Raw genomic sequence first — 19,821 nt, 5'->3', positions numbered from 1 at the left:
TGCTGAGGTTGTCCAGGAGTTGGTTACAACTCCACCAGTTTATATGCAAATGACTATAGATCAAAATTATTACCTAAATATGCATGAATAGTGAGTTCTTTATGGCTTGTCAAGAGAAAAAAATGCTGAGTATACAACTACTGCATCAGAATATTAATGACAAATGTAACACTGGGTAGGAATTTTGAAAAATCCCATTAAAACACACCCAGGTTGTGTGCTAACGGTGCAAAGACAAAAGCTAGCAAATTTCTTGATTTATTTGGTATGCAATCAATTATCTGTATTTTTTAATGTGATAAAACCAAGATAGGATTCCCTGTGAACAATACATAACTAACCTGAAGTGATTTTATTTACTGGTTTATAATATTGTGAGCAGATGTCTGTTTAAAAAGCAGCAAATTTATCTTTTGTCATTTTGGATTTTGATTACAAAGTTGTCTTCTTCCTGGAGGGAAAAAATAAACTAGTCTGTCTATACAAATAAGAAGAGGCATGGAAAGGAGAGTCTTAATCCCAAGCCAAATAAAAATAGACCAAAAAGGCATTTTAGCCCATCTAGCTATTGGAGAGAGAAAAAAACCCTAAAAAAAGCAAACAGTCTTCAGTGAAAAACTGTCTAAAGCTCTCAAGTCAAAAACCTTCCTCAAGGGGGTTAAACATCAGTGAACATGAACTGCACACAAAAATCCTCTGGCAACATGCTGTCATTGCTCTGGTTTTGCTGATTTCCCAGGATAGGCAAGGTTGGATGTGATCAGTGCTTGATCAGAGGAGGTTCCAGGTAAAAGCCAGGATCTCAGAGGTGCCTGGCTACCAGTGCTACCCTCCCGAGGCCACGAAGGGGCTGGACCCGCCATCAAACCCGCTCTGAGGGCTGGACCCCGCTCTCTGAGGGCCCCTCACCAGCGAGGCTCGGGCCCAGCCATCAAACACGCTCTGAGGGCTGGACCCCGCTCTCTGAGGGCCCCTCACCAGCGAGGCTCGGGCCCAGCCATCAAACCCGCTCTGAGGGCCGGGCCCCGCTCTCTGAGGGCCCCTCACCAGCAATGTTTGGGCCCAGCCATCAGACCCGCTCTGAGGGCCCGGCCCCGCTCTCTGAGGGCCCCTCACCGGCGAGGCTTGGCCCGCACCGCTCTGCGCACGCGCGGCTGACAGGGCGGTGCCGAGCACGTGCGCCAGCGCCGCCGAGGCGGCCTCTGCCCGCCCGCCGGCCCGGGGCGGGGACGAAGGAGGAGCCCGGCTGAGGGGCCCGGCCGAGCCGCCGCCAGCCCACCCTGCCCGGCCCCGCTCCGGTTCGAACGCAGCGCGGCCCCACCCGGCCATTGGCGAGGGAGAGGGAGGGAGCGGGTGTGCGCGCCAGGCCCCGGCGTGTCGCAGCGAAGGCGTCCGGGCGGGCCCCGTTGCCGCGGCGGCGCGTTCCGCCCGGAGCGTGTGCGCGGGCCCCGAGCGGAGCCGCCGCTTCCATGGAGCGGGGGGGCGGCGGCGGCGCGCGGGGCTGATCGCGCCCCTTCCCCATGAGACTGTGGCTGTGCTGGCTGGGCTGCTACACCCTGCTCCTGTGGGTGCTGAGGAGGACGATGTGGGCTGGCCCGGCCCGGTACCTGCGGAGCCCTTTATCCAGGTCCCTCTACGTGAATATGATGGGCAGCCACCGCCAGCCAGCCCCGGGCGCCAGGGAGAACCACCAGGTACAGCCGCGCTGCCCGCCCCTCCCTTCCCTTCCCTTCCCTCATCGTGCTGGGCTGGGCGGCGGGGGTGGCTCAGGGACCCCCCGCCCCCGCGGAGCTCCGCCGGGCAGGGGCGGGGGGTCCGCCGGGGGGGATCGGCGGGAGGTGCGGGGAGCTCGGTGCGGGCTGAGGGGGCAGTGGGCCGGGCAGGGCAGCGCAGACAAAGAGAGGGAACTGCTCTGTCCTGCGGTGAGAAAGTTGCCGTGCGCCCTCCCTGCGGAACGCGCCGCCGAGCGCTCCCGGGGCTGCGGGCTCGGGGGGCGCCGTGGGGGAGTCGCGGAGAGCCCGGCGGGGGGAGCAGCGCCTGTCCCGGCACCCGGAGCGGGGCGGGTCGGGGCCGGCGCTGCTCCCGGAGAGGGGCACCCCGGGCTCTGGATGGGCACCCCGAGCTGTGGATGAGCACCCCGCTTTTTTCAATGCACACCCCCGTTTGTCCGGTGAGCCCTGTGAGAGCGCTCCAGGGAAGTTTGCAGGTGCTGGTGACGGGGGTGGCTTTGTAATCACAGAGGTGTTTGGAATTAGTACCGGTGCATCTAGAGGAAAACAAAAAAAAGTGGGAAATGAGACTCCCACAGAGGCCTCGGAGCAGTAGGAGGTGGCAGACTGGGAATGAGTTGTTGTAATGTGATCCGACTGCGATAAAAGGTTAGTGCTGTGTTTGGGCAGTGTGGCCACATGGGTCGGTACCTTGTGGAGAAGTTAGGGGCCGTGCCCTTGCAGTGCAATGGTTATGTGATAGATTTCATTTGGAATGCCTTCAGATCCGCACTATGTTTTGGCAAAATGCTGCTGAAAATCTGACAGGAGTTAGAAGGGCTAATAAAAAGTCTTAGTGCAGAAGGAAGCTGGCAGTTTAATCTAGGTTAAATATGCAGAACCGAGCCAATGAAGATGTAGTATAAGCACTTGAGGACTGCTGTACAAAGGAAGACCATAATTCTTCCTGCTGATCCATTTCTGCAGCCTTCTTAGTGCTCTGGCACTGACATCCAGAACCTTGTTGGGTGGATGTATCCCTGGAATTTAATGCTTGTGGTCTGCTGTTGGGATTATTCAGGACATAAGTACAAAGAGAAGCAGAATTCAGGTTTACAGGAAGAACTTCCTTCTGGTGAACAAAGAAAATCTGAAAGTCTTTTGTGTTGTTAAAAGCTGTAGTAGAAAGACAAGTCAGGGAAATGTGTTGTGGAGGTGCCCGTGTCATTTACAGGTAGATGGTCTGCAGTGGATAATCTCCATCTCTATTTTATTTGATCTAGATTTTAAATGTAGGTATTGATTATTTAATACATTTAGTAAGATTTATGGTTACTGAGTTTGTGGGGTAAGCAAGGGTTATGTGTTCAGACTGCTGGTACTTTGACTCTCTGTGGTTTTACTGACTTAACTAGTTTTATGTAAATTATCTAAAAGTAGTTTTTCATCCTTTTACTAATATTAGGCAAGAATTGCAATGTTTGTAATTTTTGTTATAACAAAGGTCTTAGTACAACAATCTGAAAATATATAAGAGATTGACACACATTTGTCACATAACTAGTGGCCTTTCATAAGTTGTATGTGGAGGAAAACAAAAGCAGTTTCTGTTCTGATGAAGTAGTTCTGGAATTAAGCTGGTTTTCACCTTTTTTTTCTTTTCATTTGAAATTTACATTGGGGTTTTGGGGGGTTGTGGGTTTTTTTGCTCTTATAATGTGTTAGAATTTCTGTTATTCACCAGTGTTATACAGGTATTTGTCAATAACCTTATTGGCAAGATTAACCATGAGAGATCATGGAATCGTTGAATCATTAAGGTTGAAAAAGAGTTCCAAGATCATCAAGTCCAACCTTTGACCAAATACCACCATACCCACTAAACCATATTGAGAAGAAGAAATTGGAGATCTGTGAGCAGCACCTAATTTTTGGAAACAAACTTCTTTTAAGTTGTCACCATCATCCTTCTGCCAGTGGTTATGTCAATATTTAGAAGTCTTAAAGACAGGAATTGTAGGACTGTTGTTTTTCAGTGGAAGTGCAGGTGAGAGTTCAGTGCAGAGCCCTGAGGTGCATGAGCTCAGGTGTAGTCATGCTGCTTATGGAACCAAGCCTCTGTTTCCCAAGGCTTTGTGAAGGTTTTCTTCTGGGTTGAGCCTGGCAACACATTGCAAAAGGCAAATCATCTGAGCCACTGCAGACCTGTTCAGTGGAGTGAGGCAGCAGCCTTGTGAGTGGAGCTGACACATCCCAGCCTGCTCCTCAGCTCCTTGGGATCATTTGCTTCTGCCACACTCTTGGAATTGGCTTCTGAATGAATGGACAAAGTACACAGGCTGCTGCTTTAGTGGTGTTTCAGAAGCCACTAAGGATTCCTTTTGGGAATCACTGGCCTATGCTGATTTATTTAACAAGTGCTGAGCTGCAGCTTGAGAAGAGACCTAAACTGGTGAATCAGCAGTTTTGGGGATCCCTGTGCCAGGCTCAGAGTCTGTGTTTCAGAGGAAAGGATCACTCCCTTGTTCTACTCAGCAGTGTGTTTGGAAGTACAGTGCAGACCCTGATTCTGCCAGAAATGCATCATTGTGCAGGAGGTTTTCAAACCTCACCAGGCACCTTTGCTGCTCACCTGAGGGGCCTTGGGGTCTCCCCTCTCTGCTTTGGGCCAGTGTTTGATGGAGCCCCTGCTTATGAATGTGGCCTAGGGGCGCTGGGGCACTGTGTGCTCCCCTCTGCTGCTGGGGGGCTGCACACCCTGCAGTAAGAGTCCTGTCCCATTCCAGTGATGATTCCAGGTTCCACTGTGCTGAATGCTGTGTAAGCCTCCCTTAGGAATGTTCCTTGGGAATGCTGTGTAAGCCTCCCTTCAGTGAATGTTCCATTCCCAACAAGGCAAACAAACGTGATGGGATCAGGGTCTGAGCAGATGTGTGTTAAATCTTTGGGGAGTTACCCCAGCTGACAGTTTCTGTCCTTCCATGTGCGTTTTTTACAAGGTTCTGCTCAAACTCTACATCTCACTTTAGGGTACTTAAAGCTCCCTATCTGCACAATGAGCACATGCAGTCAGATTAAGGAACATTATTGCAAGATTTAAGGGGGAGATGAGAGGGTGTTGGCTGTAGAGAATAGTTCTTAATGGTAGAAAATAGACACAATGATATTTATGAGAAGGACTGGCACTAACTCCATGGAAGTGTAGGAGAGTGAAAAATAATAGTGATATTCTTAATTAGAAAGAAATGTGATTTTTTTTAATACAACTTTTGCATAGAGGACCTATGTTGGCTTTCTAGGGAATTTACCTTGTAGATCTCTTCCAACTACAGGGTAATAATTAAGACAAAAATTAAACCTACTATTTCTTAACGAGTAATCAGTCCTCACTTTGTTCCAATTCTAAGTTAATTTAACCCTGAAGTTTGTTGGAAAGACTGTAGGAAAAGCTAAATTTTTTTATTTATGGAAATTGGTAATAATTTTGTATGTATTAATTTTGACTACTTCTGGGATTACATTGCTGAACTTTTAAAATGATCCTTTATCTCTTTCTCTAGTGGTATGTCTGCAACACTGAACAGTTGTCTGAATCCCTCCAGCCTATTTTTGTCCAGAGTTACCTTGACCAAGGAACACAGATCTTCTTAAACAACAGCATTGAGAAGTCAGGCTGGCTGTTTATCCAGCTCTATCACTCTTTTGTGTCCTCTATTTTTAGCCTTTTTATGTCTAGAACATCTATCAATGGGTAAGTGAAAAGTTGATCTTGGGTAAGCTAAATACAGTTTGGATTTAGAGTTTTCAGGTGTTCAGCCCTACCCCTTGATCTGCCAGCTTTTCAAAATGTGTAATTTCCCTTTGCTGCTCTGTCAGATGTGAAATGCCCTCCTGTGTTCATCATTCCCAGCCCTCCTAATGATGAACACCATTTCCAGTATGGGGGGACATAGGAGGTAATTGCAATTAATACAAGGCAGTCAGAGGATTCTAATTGCATTTTATAACAATTACTTGTGTTAATTTTCTTCTAAGAGAGTGTTCTTTGTCTCTCCTCAGCTTTCTTCCCCCCTCCCACCTTGCCCTTTCCCTGCTGCCACATTTTTATCAGTTACTGTTGTGATTGTCCTGGTGGATGTATCCAGACTGTTCTGTACTGTACCTAAAACTCTTCCTGCTGGAGAGTGTCTGCCTGTCCATGGCAAATCATGGCACATTTCTAAACACTGCACAGCTGGCCAAGTGCTGTGCCTGGTAACACAAATGTGGACTAGTCCTTTCTCTTATTCCCTGAAACAATTCCACCTCAGTTTGTGTGTAAGCTGCCCTGGAACAGATGACTTCTGAGGGAGCATATTTGGCTTATGAACCATCAGCAAAGCAGGAGAACACAAGTTGATAAAACAGCATTCTTCTATTCTTACTGCATCAGTTGCAGGGGAGTTTGGCTGCTCATGGGTGCTGTAGTATTTTTTTCAAACAAGGCAGGGCTCTTTTTTGCTCACCGTACCCCATTCAGACACGTTTAACAGCTTATCAGCTTTGACCTTATGAAAAATGTATTTAGTTACATTTAGCCAATTTCTCCAGTATCCCCACCTCTGCACCTGCTACATACTTCTGCACAGTCTGATACAAAATAGGAGCTGTCTACTGGGGCTAGAAAAATAGTCTTTTTCCTTATTTTCTACTCAGATGACTTTATGGGCTTCCCTGTGGTGTTCTTAGTTATGTGTAGCTTTATATAAAGGTTCCTTTGGTCTCTTCTTCCTTTCTCTTCCATTTTTTTTCAAAGGCTCTTCAGGGCTTTGAATAACACCTCATAATGCTGTTAGGAATAATAGCTATGAGCCAATTATACAGTGTGGACTGACACATGTGTGCTGCAAGCGGGCTCTACTTAAATTGGATGTAGTGTGTTTATTTTTATATATTTGATGTCCTGCTTAGTTTCTTCTCTGTGACTTTGTATACTCTGTCCTTTTTGTTTCTTTGGGTTTTAGTAGTCAGTCTTTCCTAGCCCAGCTCCTTTTCACTTTTTTTATTCTTTGAGTCTTTTTGTCTCTGTTTACCTTTTTTCCTGTTTGCTTTTTTTTTTTTCCTGTTCATTGTCTTTAAGTTTAACCTGCTATCCAACAGGAGTTTAAAGAATAGTATTTATCTACCTGCAGTCTATTAGTGACCAGTTCTTCTTCCTCTGCCTGTTCTTCTAACTGTTTCATCATTGAATTCTGCAATGACAGCTGAAACGTGTCACTGTGTAGTCTTCAAACAGTTATGGGCGGGTATGGCATTGACTTGATCCAGAAGGAATCCAACTGTCACCTCTACCCAATTCCTTAATGAGTTGTCTATTTTCTGTTCCCCAGCTTTTCATGTTGAATGCAGGATCTGCAGACAGCAGCAAAAGCCATTGTAACATAGAATTTTAAAAAATCTCTTTTGCCCCTCCAGCAGCGTTACCCCCGTGCTTTCTTTAAATCTGTTTTCTGCCTTCCCTCCTCGTTCCACACCCTATTCCTCATTCATTGTGCATACTTCTGTGTCTGCAGCCATTTTATTTCCTCTGTTATTTTATCCTGTTGGGTTTTTTTAAGGTAGGTAGCAGAGATTCAAATCTGCAGATGTGACAAGTAAGATTCAATCTTTATCTTTCCTACTCTTTCTCTTCCCCCTTTTTTTTTTTTAATGCAATCATTTTCTTGAGCTGCACCCCATGAGCTCTTCCTTACCTAATCAAATTCCTTCTGGAGTCTTAACCACTGTAACTGCATGTGGCTCTGTGTTTGATCTCTTACAAGTGCAAGGCAAGTTGAACTGGATTTAAAATTTATCTGAGCAGTGACCTTGTCTACTATTATGTATGACTGGTTCCTGCCAAAGCACATTCTGAATTTCTTCACTGCCTGTCCTATTAAAGTTTGTACAAAATTGATCATTTCTTGGTTTTACATTTTAGGCTGCTGGGAAGAGGCTCAATGTTTGTGTTTTCCCCAGAACAATTTCAAAGACTGCTTAAAATAAATCCTGAATGGAAATCCCACAGACTTCTTGATTTAGGGGCTGGAGATGGAGAAGTCACTAAAGTTATGAGTCCTCACTTTGAAGAAATCTATGCCACTGAATTGTCTGAAACGATGATATGGCAGCTTCAGAAGAAGAAATACAGGTATTGACTGAATAATTCCTGCATCCTTTATATCAGAAATTACAGCAAGCAATCTATTTGTAATTTAATGAATGTTCAGTATTTTCAGTCAATTCCTTTATTGTTTGATTGTTATAGAAAAGGTTAGCCTGTACAACAGCACATGTGATGATCCCTCTTGCCAGTGTTGGTTTTTGTCTCCTTTATTACCTGATGTTTATCAGACAGTATAAAGGTTCATGGGGCTGGACATGCAGCCATGGTGATCATTGATTTAGTTTCCTTTTCCAGAAGACCAGAAGGGATCAGGTCTGTCTCTTCTCTAAGTGGTTGACCTTACCTGCACTATCAACACGTCCACGGGGAATTTTTCTCTTCAGTAGTTCTGTCTGAAATCAGCTTGTTTTTATTTAACAGATTGTATCTCTTTCCTTTCACAGGGTGCTTGGTGTAAATGAGTGGCAGAACACAGGATTTCAGTATGATGTTATCAGCTGTTTGAATTTGCTGGATCGCTGTGATCAACCACTGACTGTGTTAAAAGACATTAGAAGTGTACTGGAGCCAACCAGAGGCAGAGTCATCCTAGCACTGGTTCTGCCTTTTCACCCCTATGTGGAAAATGGTAAGTGCACAGATTACCAGCTGTTTAGGAAGGTAAAGAAAACATTTGTAGCATCTAGTACTCCCAGATGAAATGTTTCATAAAAGACATGTTTGTATTTGATTTTTTACTAATAACTAGTAGAAGGCATGTTGAGAAGTATGAAATCATAGGCAAACAGGCCACATGATGTAAGCTGTTTTGTTAACTCCACAGAATACATTGCTGACACCAACAAAAAGCTCAAATATTGAAGTCACAGATCCTGTTTTGCAAATGACCACATTTCAGCTGTGTTGAGCAACTTGGGAAATCTGGTCCCTGATTAGGGCCTTTTACCCCAGCTGTCTCTAGTGACCAGTTGAGCAAAACCACCAGAACTGTCTAATGCTGAATACAGCCATTCAAGTCAAGCTGTTTCAAGTGTTCCAGATGAATCCCACCTAAAAATCCATAAAAAGACAACTTTCACTTTCCAGCATGAGGTCTCAAAGTAAAATATGGACCCCTACAAATATGATGTAGCAACCACTATTAATATTGTATGAATTTACAGTGTACTAGTACCAGGAATAAAAAGGTAAAATTGAGTGCCAAAACTCAATTATTTACCCTACTTGGAATTGTAAGAAATATATGAGAGATTTTCAGATGAATCTGTCCTTATGAGTAAACTTCTAAAGAGACTAGGAACCTTTTTACATGCCTGTGATTGTGGATTCAGGTTGAAGCACCCTGAAGGTGGTTTGAATTCCAAGAGGCTGATGTTCATCAGTCATTGTTCTGGTTCTCCTTCAGTGTTAAGACTTGTCTGTGGAAAGGCATGGATGCCCAGAAAATAGAGAACTAATCATGTTCTGGCAATCACAAATGCATCAAACTGAATCTGGTTTTCTCTTTTTGCATGCTAGTGGTATTTTGCTGGGAAAAGGGAGAAAAATAAGAAGTAATGCCATCAGGTGAAGAATTATTTATAATACAGTATTTGAGCTTGTAATTTTGTAACTATTTTGAAAAGTAGTGTGACTTAAATTAGATTTGATGTTTTACTTAGGCATCTGTAAAGTATTTCAAGCATATTTGGTTACAACTTATTGTTCCTATAATGTGGAACAATGTGGCTTCTCCTTGTAGAAATCCTTTACCACTGTTTGCCACAATTATGGATATGGACCCATATAAACTGTTAACAGTGCAGCTTAGCACACACAAAAGTTACAGCTTTCCCACTAAAGATCAATTTAACTGTGGGCTAAAGAAACAGACTATTAGCTGCCAGACTGTCTTCATGATGCAAAAACCATTTTAGAATTTCAGTATTTTCATTCAGCTGTTCTACATGATGCATTTTAAAAATAGATATGTACATATGTTTTATATATAACAAAATTATACTTGGAACATTCAAAGAGGAGAACATTCCAGAGCTCAAGTAACTTCTTGTAGCAGTTCATTAAAACCAGCTTGGACCCATGTAGTGAAACTTTTTAATTTTGTAGAGGGAGAACAAATGGAAAAGTGTTGGGGCAGGTAAGGTGTTTGGTCCAGTGATAGATCCATAGATTGAAATGGAGAAATTATTTTAATCAAAATGAGATATATGGGTTATTACATGCAGTATAGTGGGATGGTAATGGTGGAAGCTGTCTATGTGAATAACATAAAACCTGCTCTAAGAGAACAAAGCAAGGTGGAGAAGAAATTAAAATACAGATCTGTGCTCACTGTTTGTGGGATGACAGTGACACCTAGAGTCCAGAGGAGCTCAGTCTTAAATTCTCTCTGGGGTTTTCCAGTTTTATTTCAACATGCAGGACAACCAGGACTGCAGTTACTGCAGGTCTCTAAATTTGGCAGAGAGCCTGGTGAATCATCAGGTATTAGACCAGTCACTAAGAACAAGAACTACCACAACTTCATTTTTAATAGGTGCCTCACAGAGTCATATAAAAATCCTTTGTATTTCCTAATATAGACTGAAAAAGTCATTATTGGGTAATACATGACTGGACTGGTGTAAGTTTCCCTAAAATAAAAATGTCATAGCATACTTCAGAAGGAGTGAACACAGGGAACCTGGGAGTGTGAAATTTCCTTGTTGAACATGTTAATATCCTTGTAATGAATTGACAGGGATGAGAAGGCAGAGCTGTGTATTCTGTCCTCCTGAAATACCATTAATTGAGCTGGAAACACAGCAGTGTGTGAGATGGACCCTTGCTTTGTCTCAGTTGTCAGTTCTCATCTTGCAGAAGTGAGAAATGCCACTTCATTTGTTAAACAAAGCCTTGCTTTATTTAAATTATGATCAAAGATGCAGCTGTTCTTTAGAAGGGAAAATTCCTGATTCCAGGAGGTACCTTGTAAAAGTGCTGATTTTGCAGATTGGCTAGGTAGTAACTGCTGAGAAAGACACTTAAAAAGTGTACTGGATAGTGTAGTTCTTTTTTGTGCTTGTGTCCACGTTGAACAGGTTTGAAAAGGCAAAACGTGGTGCCCCAGGTATTCCTGACTTGGGATGGTGGGACTGGGAGCTGGGGGTTGTCAGCCTAGCAGGTGAATTTTAGTGTTGGAGGAGCAATGTTTTCACAATGGCAATTACCTCCCTAAAGAGGTTTGGAGGATGCTCCCATCCCAATGAGCTTTTCCAGGGTAGTGTGTGTGTTTATATTGTCAGTGTTTTCTGCTTGCCTGTCTAATACACAGGTTTTGCTCTGTTTAAACTGTTCTAAGGCTCATTTACAGTTGATCTGGAAATGTTACATCAATAACTACCCCATTAACAGAAGCAAATCCAGAATTTTACCCATGAAACGAGTTTATTTTCTGTTGCTGTCAATTGTCAAACATCTTTCACATCCTGTTTAATGTAACAAGAATACATAAAAGTTCATGTAAAGAGAAGAAAAAAGACAGAATTAAATCTAAACTAAAAATAAAGCATCAGCAGTTATCTTACAAAGATGAAGTCTTTTCCCAGGGTTCTTGGAAATGGAAAATGGAATTTGTAACACAGATGTAAGGTACAATGCACTTGCTTCTGGTGATCTGTATAGAAAATACTCCCAAAGAGCACTGCCCTGCAAGGTTTTCTCCTCTTCCTTTAAAGCAAAGAGGTCTGTGAAGAAGCTTAACTTCCTCACCTGCTCCTTTGCATGCAGGAGAACTGTTGAACAAATCTGAAGTGCTGCACGTGCTCATCTGTTCTGATAAACAGTGTCATCTTCCAAATCCTCCTAGGGACAGAAGTGTTTTGTTATTGAGGTTTGGTTTTTTTTTAAATAAAGGCAGAATTTCTTTTTTGAGGCAAACTCCATCCCTTTAGTGTTTCAGTAAAATCCTTTCTCCCCTCTTATCCAGTTGTTTTTGTCCATGTGGTATCTACAGGCTTCAGAATGTTTCTTATCCTGTTGGCTTTTCCTGATCTCCAGGGAGCTCAGGGGCAGTAAAACATAGCCCATATTTTCATATCTGATGGTCAAAGCAAGGACCAGGTCATGTCAGCAAGGACTGGCAGGCTTTCAAGGGGTAATTACAGAGGGAAATGATTGGAGCTGTATGGAAATAAATGAAGTGAAATGTATGTAGGAGAAGTGCTTGACTTGGCCTGTGTGTCATTTGGGTCCTCCTTGCATCTCTGAATGATCTCTGTGCTTAGAATAGGAAAGAATTAACATTGTTTCTCAAGAGAAGCAATATTTTGAAGCAATTTTCTTTGCTTGCAAATGTGTGTGATTTCTAAAGTTGTGTGGTTTGGTTTTGTTTTTTTGGGTTTTTTAAAATAATTTACATGGCATGTGTAAAATTATTGTCAGATAAGACTTAATGGCATACATTTAGAATGATGAAATAAGTTGTGTGGCTTTACCCAGTGATGTTGAATACTTAATGTAGACTCTCTGTGTTGGAGGAAAGGAAATACCTTTAAATATATCACAGAGCTTTTATAATAGTTTTGTTCTGTTTCTGCCCCTTGCTCTGGGTTAATGGAGCAAGAGGAGCTGAAAAAGCAATACTTTTCAACCATAGCCTCCTAACAGCTCCAGGCATTTTACCAAACAGTACAGAACCTCTTCTTGGCAAAATAGAGATTATGGCAGTTCTAAATTTAAATGTACAAGCATACATTTAAAAACAGGTGTGTGTGTGTGTCTATATCCACACACATGTATAAATGTCTTGTATGCACATGGCCATTCAGAATGATTTAGAATCTCCTTGACTGTCCTTCAGAATACTTGTTTTACATCTCTGTCAACTTAAAAGGAAATAGATACAGGAAACTCCTAAAACCTTCTGCTTTCCCTTTTTCCCCATAAATTTAGGTATTGGTGGGTGGATACTCACAGGCTGTTGTTGGTGTTGAACATATCTCTGCTTTTGAAGTTCTTGAGCAATTGCTTGAAAAATTTTTCGGCCGCTATTTATTTTCTGCAAATAATTTAAAATATTTTAGTTCAGTGCAACATTTTGAATTGGAGAAAACATCTTTTTCTACATTTTCTAATTTAGGTTTTTTACCTAGATATGTCTTTGGGATTGTTACTAAGTAGCATTTTAAAAACTTGCCGTTTGGCAAGCAGAAGGTTGTTAAATTACATTATTATTGCATTACTTAACATATACACCTTCTTTAATGGCTCTTTAGATGCATGGATTCTGATTTTTATACAAGGATATGTAGTGGTGGAGGTTGTTGTTGATTGATAGCAAAACCTGTTATTGTCAGAAGTTTGAACAAAATTTACTTAAAACCTGAAGGAAACAGTGTGTTAGAGATGGCCTTTACAGAGATTAACTTGACCATGCATCCAGTGTGTTAAAAATAAATTCCTGATTTGTTAAAATTAGTTAAATATAAAGTGATAACTAATTTTGTACAAATCTAAAGTGAAGCCTTAGCAGCTCAGAGTGTCTCTTTAATGGAATCATCAATTAATCACAAATTTGATGCCAAATATACTCCAAAAAGACAAGAAGGAGCTCTGAATCACAGACAAAGCAAATAACAAGGTAACATACACAGTTCTCTGTTGTTTGGTCTTTCCCACTTTTCTTTCGGAGCTTTGATTTTAACTGGAGGGAGGGAAAATAAATGAAAAAGCAATTAAAATATAAGATGAGAAGTTAGCAGAGTAGTAAAAATTGTTGCACTTTTGCAGTGTCAGTTTGTAGGTAAGTGTTTACTAGATCAGCAAATACCATTGGAAAAATCAGAGCTTTTCACATGTGTGAAGCCTTTTTCAGCTTCTGGTAGTAGATACTGCACGTGGTTTTGCTTTGAGCACAGTGGGATCTGCTTGAAACACTACTTAATTCTCAAAAAGAAACCAATGGCATCACAGATCCACTTTTTCCCCCTGAAGAAGGCTTGTTTAATTTTTCCCACTGTACTTTTCACTCTGTACCTTCACTTCTAAAGAAAAACAAAAATGGAAAAACCAGTCCCGTCTTTATGCTTAGACTGTAGTCACTACAGGAAAGAGTCATTTTACCATCTCATACCAGTAAGGACTGGGAAGTCCTGATTCTCCTGTCAAAGTCTCATTATCATGTAAAAATTCCTGTTGTAGCTCTGTTTATCTAAACACAAATTTTGTTCTAGATTTAAAAAATCCCCCAACAATTACATAACTTTTAACCATGTGCGTTTTAATGGGTTTGTTTCTGAAAGCATAAAAATTTTTCCAAGTCTCTGATATTTTTAAATTTTACTAAGGTCTCTCTTCTGTACATGTATGAAGAGAATCAGTAGACAAGTGAGTAACTTTACTACAGCTCATAAATACTTTTATATGAATTTAAATTATTATACTTTTACTGGAAATTTATACTCTCAGGATAATTATAACTTCAGAATACCTTTTATTTTAGACACTTTACTGAAAAAATAAAATGTGGTTGCTGTTGAGAGTCCAGCTATGTGCCACACAGGAGTTCACAGATGTGTGTGTGCAGCACTTGGACTTCAACCAACCTCCTCTTTAAAACTTAACCATGATAGTTATGAAAGCTAGAAATGTGTTTTTATTCCCCTTATGGAGATGGTAAAACTGCATCGATTTACAAAATGAGGAAAACCAGAAGATCACTCTGAGCCTACCTTGTAGACCACAAAGGAAATGAGCACAGCAGAGCTGTACAGGAACAGTAAGGACGAGACAATGGTCATGGAGATGAGTTTTCCATGGCTGAGCTGCTTCCCTGATCCTTTATTAAAAATGAGTGTTAGAATAAAGGGCAGTTCTGATTCACTTCATTTTTTTAAGACTCTGCATTCCAACCCCCTTTCTCTGAGGAATTAAAAAACCATATACCATTTTTCTGGGTAATTTTCAATCTAAATTCCTAAATGAGATCATTTTCCTTTTGTGCACTCATATGTTTGCAAGGGCAATGGAGACCTGTTAGTTTTGATTACAAACCTTTCCTATAGGGGTAGAAAGAGAATGGCATCCAGTGTTCTGCCCCTGTAAAGGTATATCTGAATAAAGCTCATAGACTTCTGTTCAGAAATGGAATTAGAGGAAGGAAGGAATATAAAGAAAGTAATAATCCAGCTGAGTGTTTCTGGTTTTTTGGTTTTTTTTTTTCTTTTTCTGTTTTAGGCATGTAAAACTGAAATGTAGTTACTAAAGTTTCATCACTTTCTTAACTAGAGGCAAATGACACAAAGGTTTGGAGCATTCTTCTCAGGCTGGCAGTGTGAATCCCCAGGTCCGAGGCCCTGCACTCTCTTGGCAACTTCTACTAAATGTTGGTTTCTCTACTTCCCATTTTCTAGTAGATACTTCTTTCTGACAGCCACAAAAGTCTTTCTGTAAGAGGATGTAGAGTGTGGTTAGACAGCAATAAGTGCAAAACTTCTTTCTTTTGTAGAATTCTAGAGTCATCTTCATCATATGACAGAACAGCCTAATTAGCAGACGAGGTTGAGATGCTTATTTGTGCAATCCCTCTGGTTTTACTAATAACATCTTAATATAGCCATACTACTCCTAATGGGTTTGTTGGTATTTCCATCTTAAATGTCATTCTTGAAAGTATAAATAGAGAGAGTATTTAGAAGAGATAATTTATTTCTTCTAAGCTGCTTCATTAAGAAGGAATAATCAACTGACCTGTTACTGTTAGTACTGTTCCATCTCCTGTTTGTTTAGAAAAGGGTGACTCTGAGTCTGAAAATGCTATTCCACAGATATAAACAGCGCTGTCATCCTCAGTCAGATCTTTTATCTGAAGTAAGGTGTTGGTTCCTGATGAATGTACTTTATACTTCTGATGATCTGTGCAGCCATTAGGAGTACACAAACCCTGATGTGTGTTAGTTAAAAAGCGAAACCACAGAACGTCAGGCTGGGATGAGGAGCATCCAGAGGCAGAGAAGGAGCAGGTGAGGGACACGTTCATGGAGGGGTCAGCCTGCTGGAACCTGGGCTGTGCCACAGTGACTCGGCAGTGACCTGCAGCACCTGCTGGGAAGGAACAGTTGGTGCTGTGAGGGACAGCTGAAAAGCCAGGTACAGTCTAAAAAGAAAAAACAACTACTTTTGGTTCATTCAAGGAAAGGTGGGCAAAAAGGAAGAAATTAACTGTGTTTCAAACTTGAAATGATTAAGGTTGTTTTCAGCAAACTTAGTTTTTAGATAGTTTTTACAGCTTGCACATGTGCTCATTTAACACTTTTATGTGGAGGGTGATATGCTTGCCTTTCTATTTTTTGACAAAATAGGGAAGATTGATAGATCCAAAGCAATGTGAATGTTTCCTTTGGCACTGGAGAAGACCAGAAGAATACTTTGTGCAGTTTCTAGCCTGAGATTTAGTGCTGCATGTTTTAGGGGTACTGGCCAGTGGGGGTGGGTGTTGTGGGACATAAGTGCAGTTGCTCAGGGGAGCAGTTCTGCAGGGCTTTCTCTCTCCTCCACTGTTCCTGGTCTGAGTCAAACCAGACGAGCTGAGGGCAGGCAGTGGAAATGTCATAAATCAAGACATTTATAATTTAGCAACTTCATAACATTGATTAGAATTCACAATAGTTCCTAGACATTCTTCCACTTCATCACATATATTGACTCTGGGTTTCTAAGAATAATAGTGCTTGTTAGTCCTGACATTTAAAAATGTGTGCAGAGAAAACAAGAAGGTTAATCAGAGAAGAGCATTCTAATTAAGGAACTAAAATATGTGGTTTAGTATGACTAGTCTGGAAGATTTTTTTTAAGTCTTTATTGAAATCCATGTGAATTCTGTGTTAATATATTTAATTTTATTCAAATAAATAGTGTAGTTATTTAAACTATGGCATTGAGCTTATTGCAGTGAGAATAAAGGGATATCTAAATAGCATCCTTTTCTGCTTGCCAGAAAATAAGAAACTAGAGGATAAATAAACAGACATCTCTTAGTGTACTGCTGAGACACAATTTGTAAACCTGCCCATGGTGAACAACAGCATTGTCCCTTCACCATTTTTCTCACTAAATCCAATCAGATTCAGTGGCTGTGACTTCTACAGGAATAAAGTGAATCTGATTCTGTGTCAGGTCCATAGCAGAGCCATTCCACAGCAGCTACAGCAATCTGAAGATTGTAAGTTGTGGGTGTACTTGCACCCTGTTTGATGAAAGGCAGCAGCAGCTCGTGGTTCTGCAGCTGATCCCTTCTCCTTTCCACCGTATCCAGGGGCTCTGGTGTCCTTGCAGAGCAGAACTCCATGGCCTCAGGTCATGGAGGTGCTGCCTGCTGAACTTCCCAAAGCCTCCACCCAAACAAACACAGTTGCTCTGAGACCAGGCTGCTGCTGGAGTGTTCCAAGCAGGGAAGTGCAGCAGGATTTGACCCAGAAATTACAGATTACAGCAGCGTTTCAGACTTTTGGAAGAAAAAAGCATTTGCGAGCAGTTATGTACTTTGGAAGTTATATGACAACAGCAGAAATTAACCTGATTTTCAGCAAAACTTTTAACTGTTTTTCTTTTGTAGCTCTGCTGCAAACCATAACCACAAAATTCTCAGTCTTGTTTAACTGCTGTTAAGTGAGAAAATGTAAGAAATTTTTTGAAATTCTTACCAGCACCATACAGGATCCAGTCAAGTGCCAGCATTAGCACATTTTTAAATTTGTTGAAAGATGCCATTTCTTGTATCTCTGTGGAAATGAATCTTCTTGAAGGAAGAGGAACTTAGGAAATGTTTGGATTTGCAGAACTGTCTTAATCACAAGATGTAGAACTTCCTGTTTAGAAGGGTGTTTACTACTGCATTTAGCAAACTGCTTAAAGGTACAGAGCAAACCAGAAAGCTTTTGTTTGTTGTGGATGACATTGCTTGGAAAATGAGTGAAGAACTTAAAATTCTGAATTCCTGAGAGTTGTACCTATAATCCTTCAGATTATTTCATTGGATATAACAAATAACGAGACATTTTCCAGCATGCTACTTAATCAGCTTCTTATTTGTGTGTGACCCTAAGCAGCCTTGAGCAGATCAGCATTTGTGGCACTGAAGGCACAAAGTAGCCATCCACTGTAATGTGGGTGATCTGCTGGTGAAAGCTTCACAGCAAATCATAGCTTTCAACTTGCTGACTCTAATTACTGGGATTACCTCTGTGCCTGTCTGCTGGACACCAAACTCACTAATGGCAGTTACCTTTTAGCCACTCCTGGCCCTTCTAGTTAAAAATGTAACAAAAGATAACCTTAAAGAAGCTGCTTTTGAACAGCAGGGATAAACTGGAACTGATCTTGCAACAGGTCTATGAGTGGTGTGGCAACCTCGTGTGGGGAGTGGAATGAAACATAATTAGTGTAATTATGCATTCTGTACGAAAATACAGCACACAATGAAGTTTCCTTTATAATGAAACAAAGCTGTTCTGTTTTCTCAGTAGGTGGCAAGTGGGAAAAGCCCTCAGAAGTTTTGGAAATCAAAGGGCACACTTGGGAAGAGCAGGTGAACAGCCTGCCAGAAGTTTTCAGTAAAGCTGGTTTTGCCATCGAGGCTTTCACCAGACTGCCCTACCTCTGTGAAGGTGACATGTACAATGACTACTACGTGCTGGATGATGCTGTCTTTGTCCTCAAGCCAGTGTAAGCCTGGGTGAAGTAAAGCTCCACAATCTAACCCAAGAAACAGCCTCTGAAAGATGATTTTGATTTATGGTTACTTAAAGGGAGGGAATTTTGGGATTGCCGTGCTAAATAAATACCATGTAAGAAATTTAAAGGCCAAAATAATAATGTATTTCTTTGTAGTGTGATTAGGGGGGGGAAGAAAAGGTTGTTTTTTAAATGGACTCCTCAGCTGAGTATTTCTTTTTTACCAGCTCTTAAACCAACATTGCATTCTGCAATCCAGCAGCAATGGGGGATATTTTTTTATAATTACCTGCAACAGGGATCATATACAAACAAAAGCAATAGTCTTTATAATGGTGAAACTGATACAGTGTGAACTGTTGTGAAAGAAATCAAGCAAAATCTGGCAATAAAGTTATCCATTCACTTCAAGCCTTGTTGAATAAAACTGTTGAAATGGATAATCTTCCATGCTAAGCTAAGTTTCTCTCTTACTGTCATTCTTCACGTTTTTAATCATGCTAATAAACTTTTTTGAGATGACTTTTGCATTAATTTTTGTGTTCATTTTTGTAACCATAGCCATGCTTGTCTGCAGCAGCTGCTCTTTGTGTTGAGAATCAAGCTTTCAGTAGCAACACAACCTTGCATTTATTTAAACAGCATTTAATTATTTTTTAATGGGATAAAAGTGCACAAAAATGTATCACTTTTGGTTGGGTTTCCTTCATGTTCTTCCCTATCAAAGCCTCATAAATCCTCATTGCTTTTACATTTCCCATTTTCCAGCTATAAAGGGGTTATGGTAGAACTTGTCAAAACTGCACTTTAAGCTGATGGCTTTAAAAACAAACCCTCTAAGCAAGTTGTTGCCAAATGTTTTCAGCTTTAAAAAGTTGCAGGTGGTTTCTTGCAAATTTTATGAGTCAAACTGCCTGTGAGGATCAGGCTGTAGGGGCTTGATCATTTTCATTTTAGCAAGCTTGAGACATTTTCCTTTCTTCAAGAGCACTAAATTAATGCTATTTATTTTAACATGTCTTGTTTTAAAAACTGTCTAAGTGGATAATTTCTGGCAGTTGGGATATAACTTCTCTTTAAAACAAGAGACATCATAAGTAGACCTGGCAGATGTATGTCATGCAGTGCTTGGATTGCAAGTGTGAGAGAGCAGAGAAGCCTCAGGTAAGTAAAGTAAGAACTGACTTCTGTTGCTTTTGAAGTCTAAAAAGGTTGTCTGTTGTGGGTTTTTTGGTGGTTTTTATAATTAATGGTGAT

General features: G+C 41.2%; 2 protein-coding genes across 4 annotated transcripts; one reads left to right on the top strand and one right to left on the bottom strand.

Annotated features, from left to right (window-relative positions):
* Positions 1–1,223: 1,223 nt before the first annotated feature.
* Positions 1,224–19,086, top strand: METTL9 (methyltransferase 9, His-X-His N1(pi)-histidine). Of its 2 annotated transcripts, none has more exons than XM_071444077.1 (5): positions 1,224–1,694; positions 5,270–5,460; positions 7,669–7,878; positions 8,298–8,482; positions 18,357–19,086. In XM_071444077.1, exons 1-5 carry the CDS (start codon positions 1,521–1,523, stop codon positions 18,557–18,559), a joined length of 963 nt encoding a protein of 320 aa, XP_071300178.1. In that variant the 5' UTR covers positions 1,224–1,520; the 3' UTR covers positions 18,560–19,086. The 2 variants fall into 2 exon arrangements, with proteins under 2 accessions (XP_071300178.1, XP_071300177.1); XM_071444076.1 differs by having other exon boundaries at positions 1,226–1,694; positions 18,354–19,086.
* Positions 11,268–17,669, bottom strand: IGSF6 (immunoglobulin superfamily member 6). Of its 2 annotated transcripts, none has more exons than XM_071444079.1 (6): positions 17,535–17,669; positions 15,583–15,936; positions 14,565–14,671; positions 13,484–13,537; positions 12,809–12,892; positions 11,268–11,697 (listed from the first exon to the last, which is right to left on the bottom strand). In XM_071444079.1, exons 1-6 carry the CDS (start codon positions 17,599–17,601, stop codon positions 11,659–11,661), a joined length of 705 nt encoding a protein of 234 aa, XP_071300180.1. In that variant the 5' UTR covers positions 17,602–17,669; the 3' UTR covers positions 11,268–11,658. The 2 variants fall into 2 exon arrangements, with proteins under 2 accessions (XP_071300180.1, XP_071300181.1); XM_071444080.1 differs by having other exon boundaries at positions 15,583–15,933; positions 17,535–17,646.
* Positions 19,087–19,821: the final 735 nt, after the last annotated feature.

Source organism: Agelaius tricolor, unplaced genomic scaffold (assembly GCF_023055355.1).
Source record: "Agelaius tricolor isolate 1412-34295 unplaced genomic scaffold, bAgeTri1.0.p SCAF_19, whole genome shotgun sequence".
In the NCBI taxonomy this organism is placed as follows: Eukaryota; Metazoa; Chordata; class Aves; order Passeriformes; family Icteridae; genus Agelaius; species Agelaius tricolor.
The sequence above is the reverse complement of the archived record's forward strand: the minus strand, read 5'-3'. Positions and strand labels throughout refer to the sequence as shown.

Excerpts from the sequence above, each read along its gene's own strand:
- IGSF6 (XM_071444079.1), bottom strand. The coding sequence starts at position 17,601 with ATGGCATCTTTCAACAAATTTAAAAATGTGCTAATGCTGGCACTTGAC. Across the intron at positions 13,538-14,564 it reads TTTCCTTTGTGGTCTACAAG|TTAAAATCAAAGCTCCGAAA; the intron begins GTAGGCTCAGAG and ends CCCTCCCTCCAG. Across the intron at positions 12,893-13,483 it reads ACCAAACAACAGAGAACTGT|AAAATAAATAGCGGCCGAAA; the intron begins GTATGTTACCTT and ends AATTATTTGCAG.
- METTL9 (XM_071444076.1), top strand. The coding sequence starts at position 1,521 with ATGAGACTGTGGCTGTGCTGGCTGGGCTGCTACACCCTGCTCCTGTGG. Across the intron at positions 7,879-8,297 it reads CTTCAGAAGAAGAAATACAG|GGTGCTTGGTGTAAATGAGT; the intron begins GTATTGACTGAA and ends TTCCTTTCACAG. Across the intron at positions 8,483-18,353 it reads TCACCCCTATGTGGAAAATG|TAGGTGGCAAGTGGGAAAAG; the intron begins GTAAGTGCACAG and ends CTGTTTTCTCAG.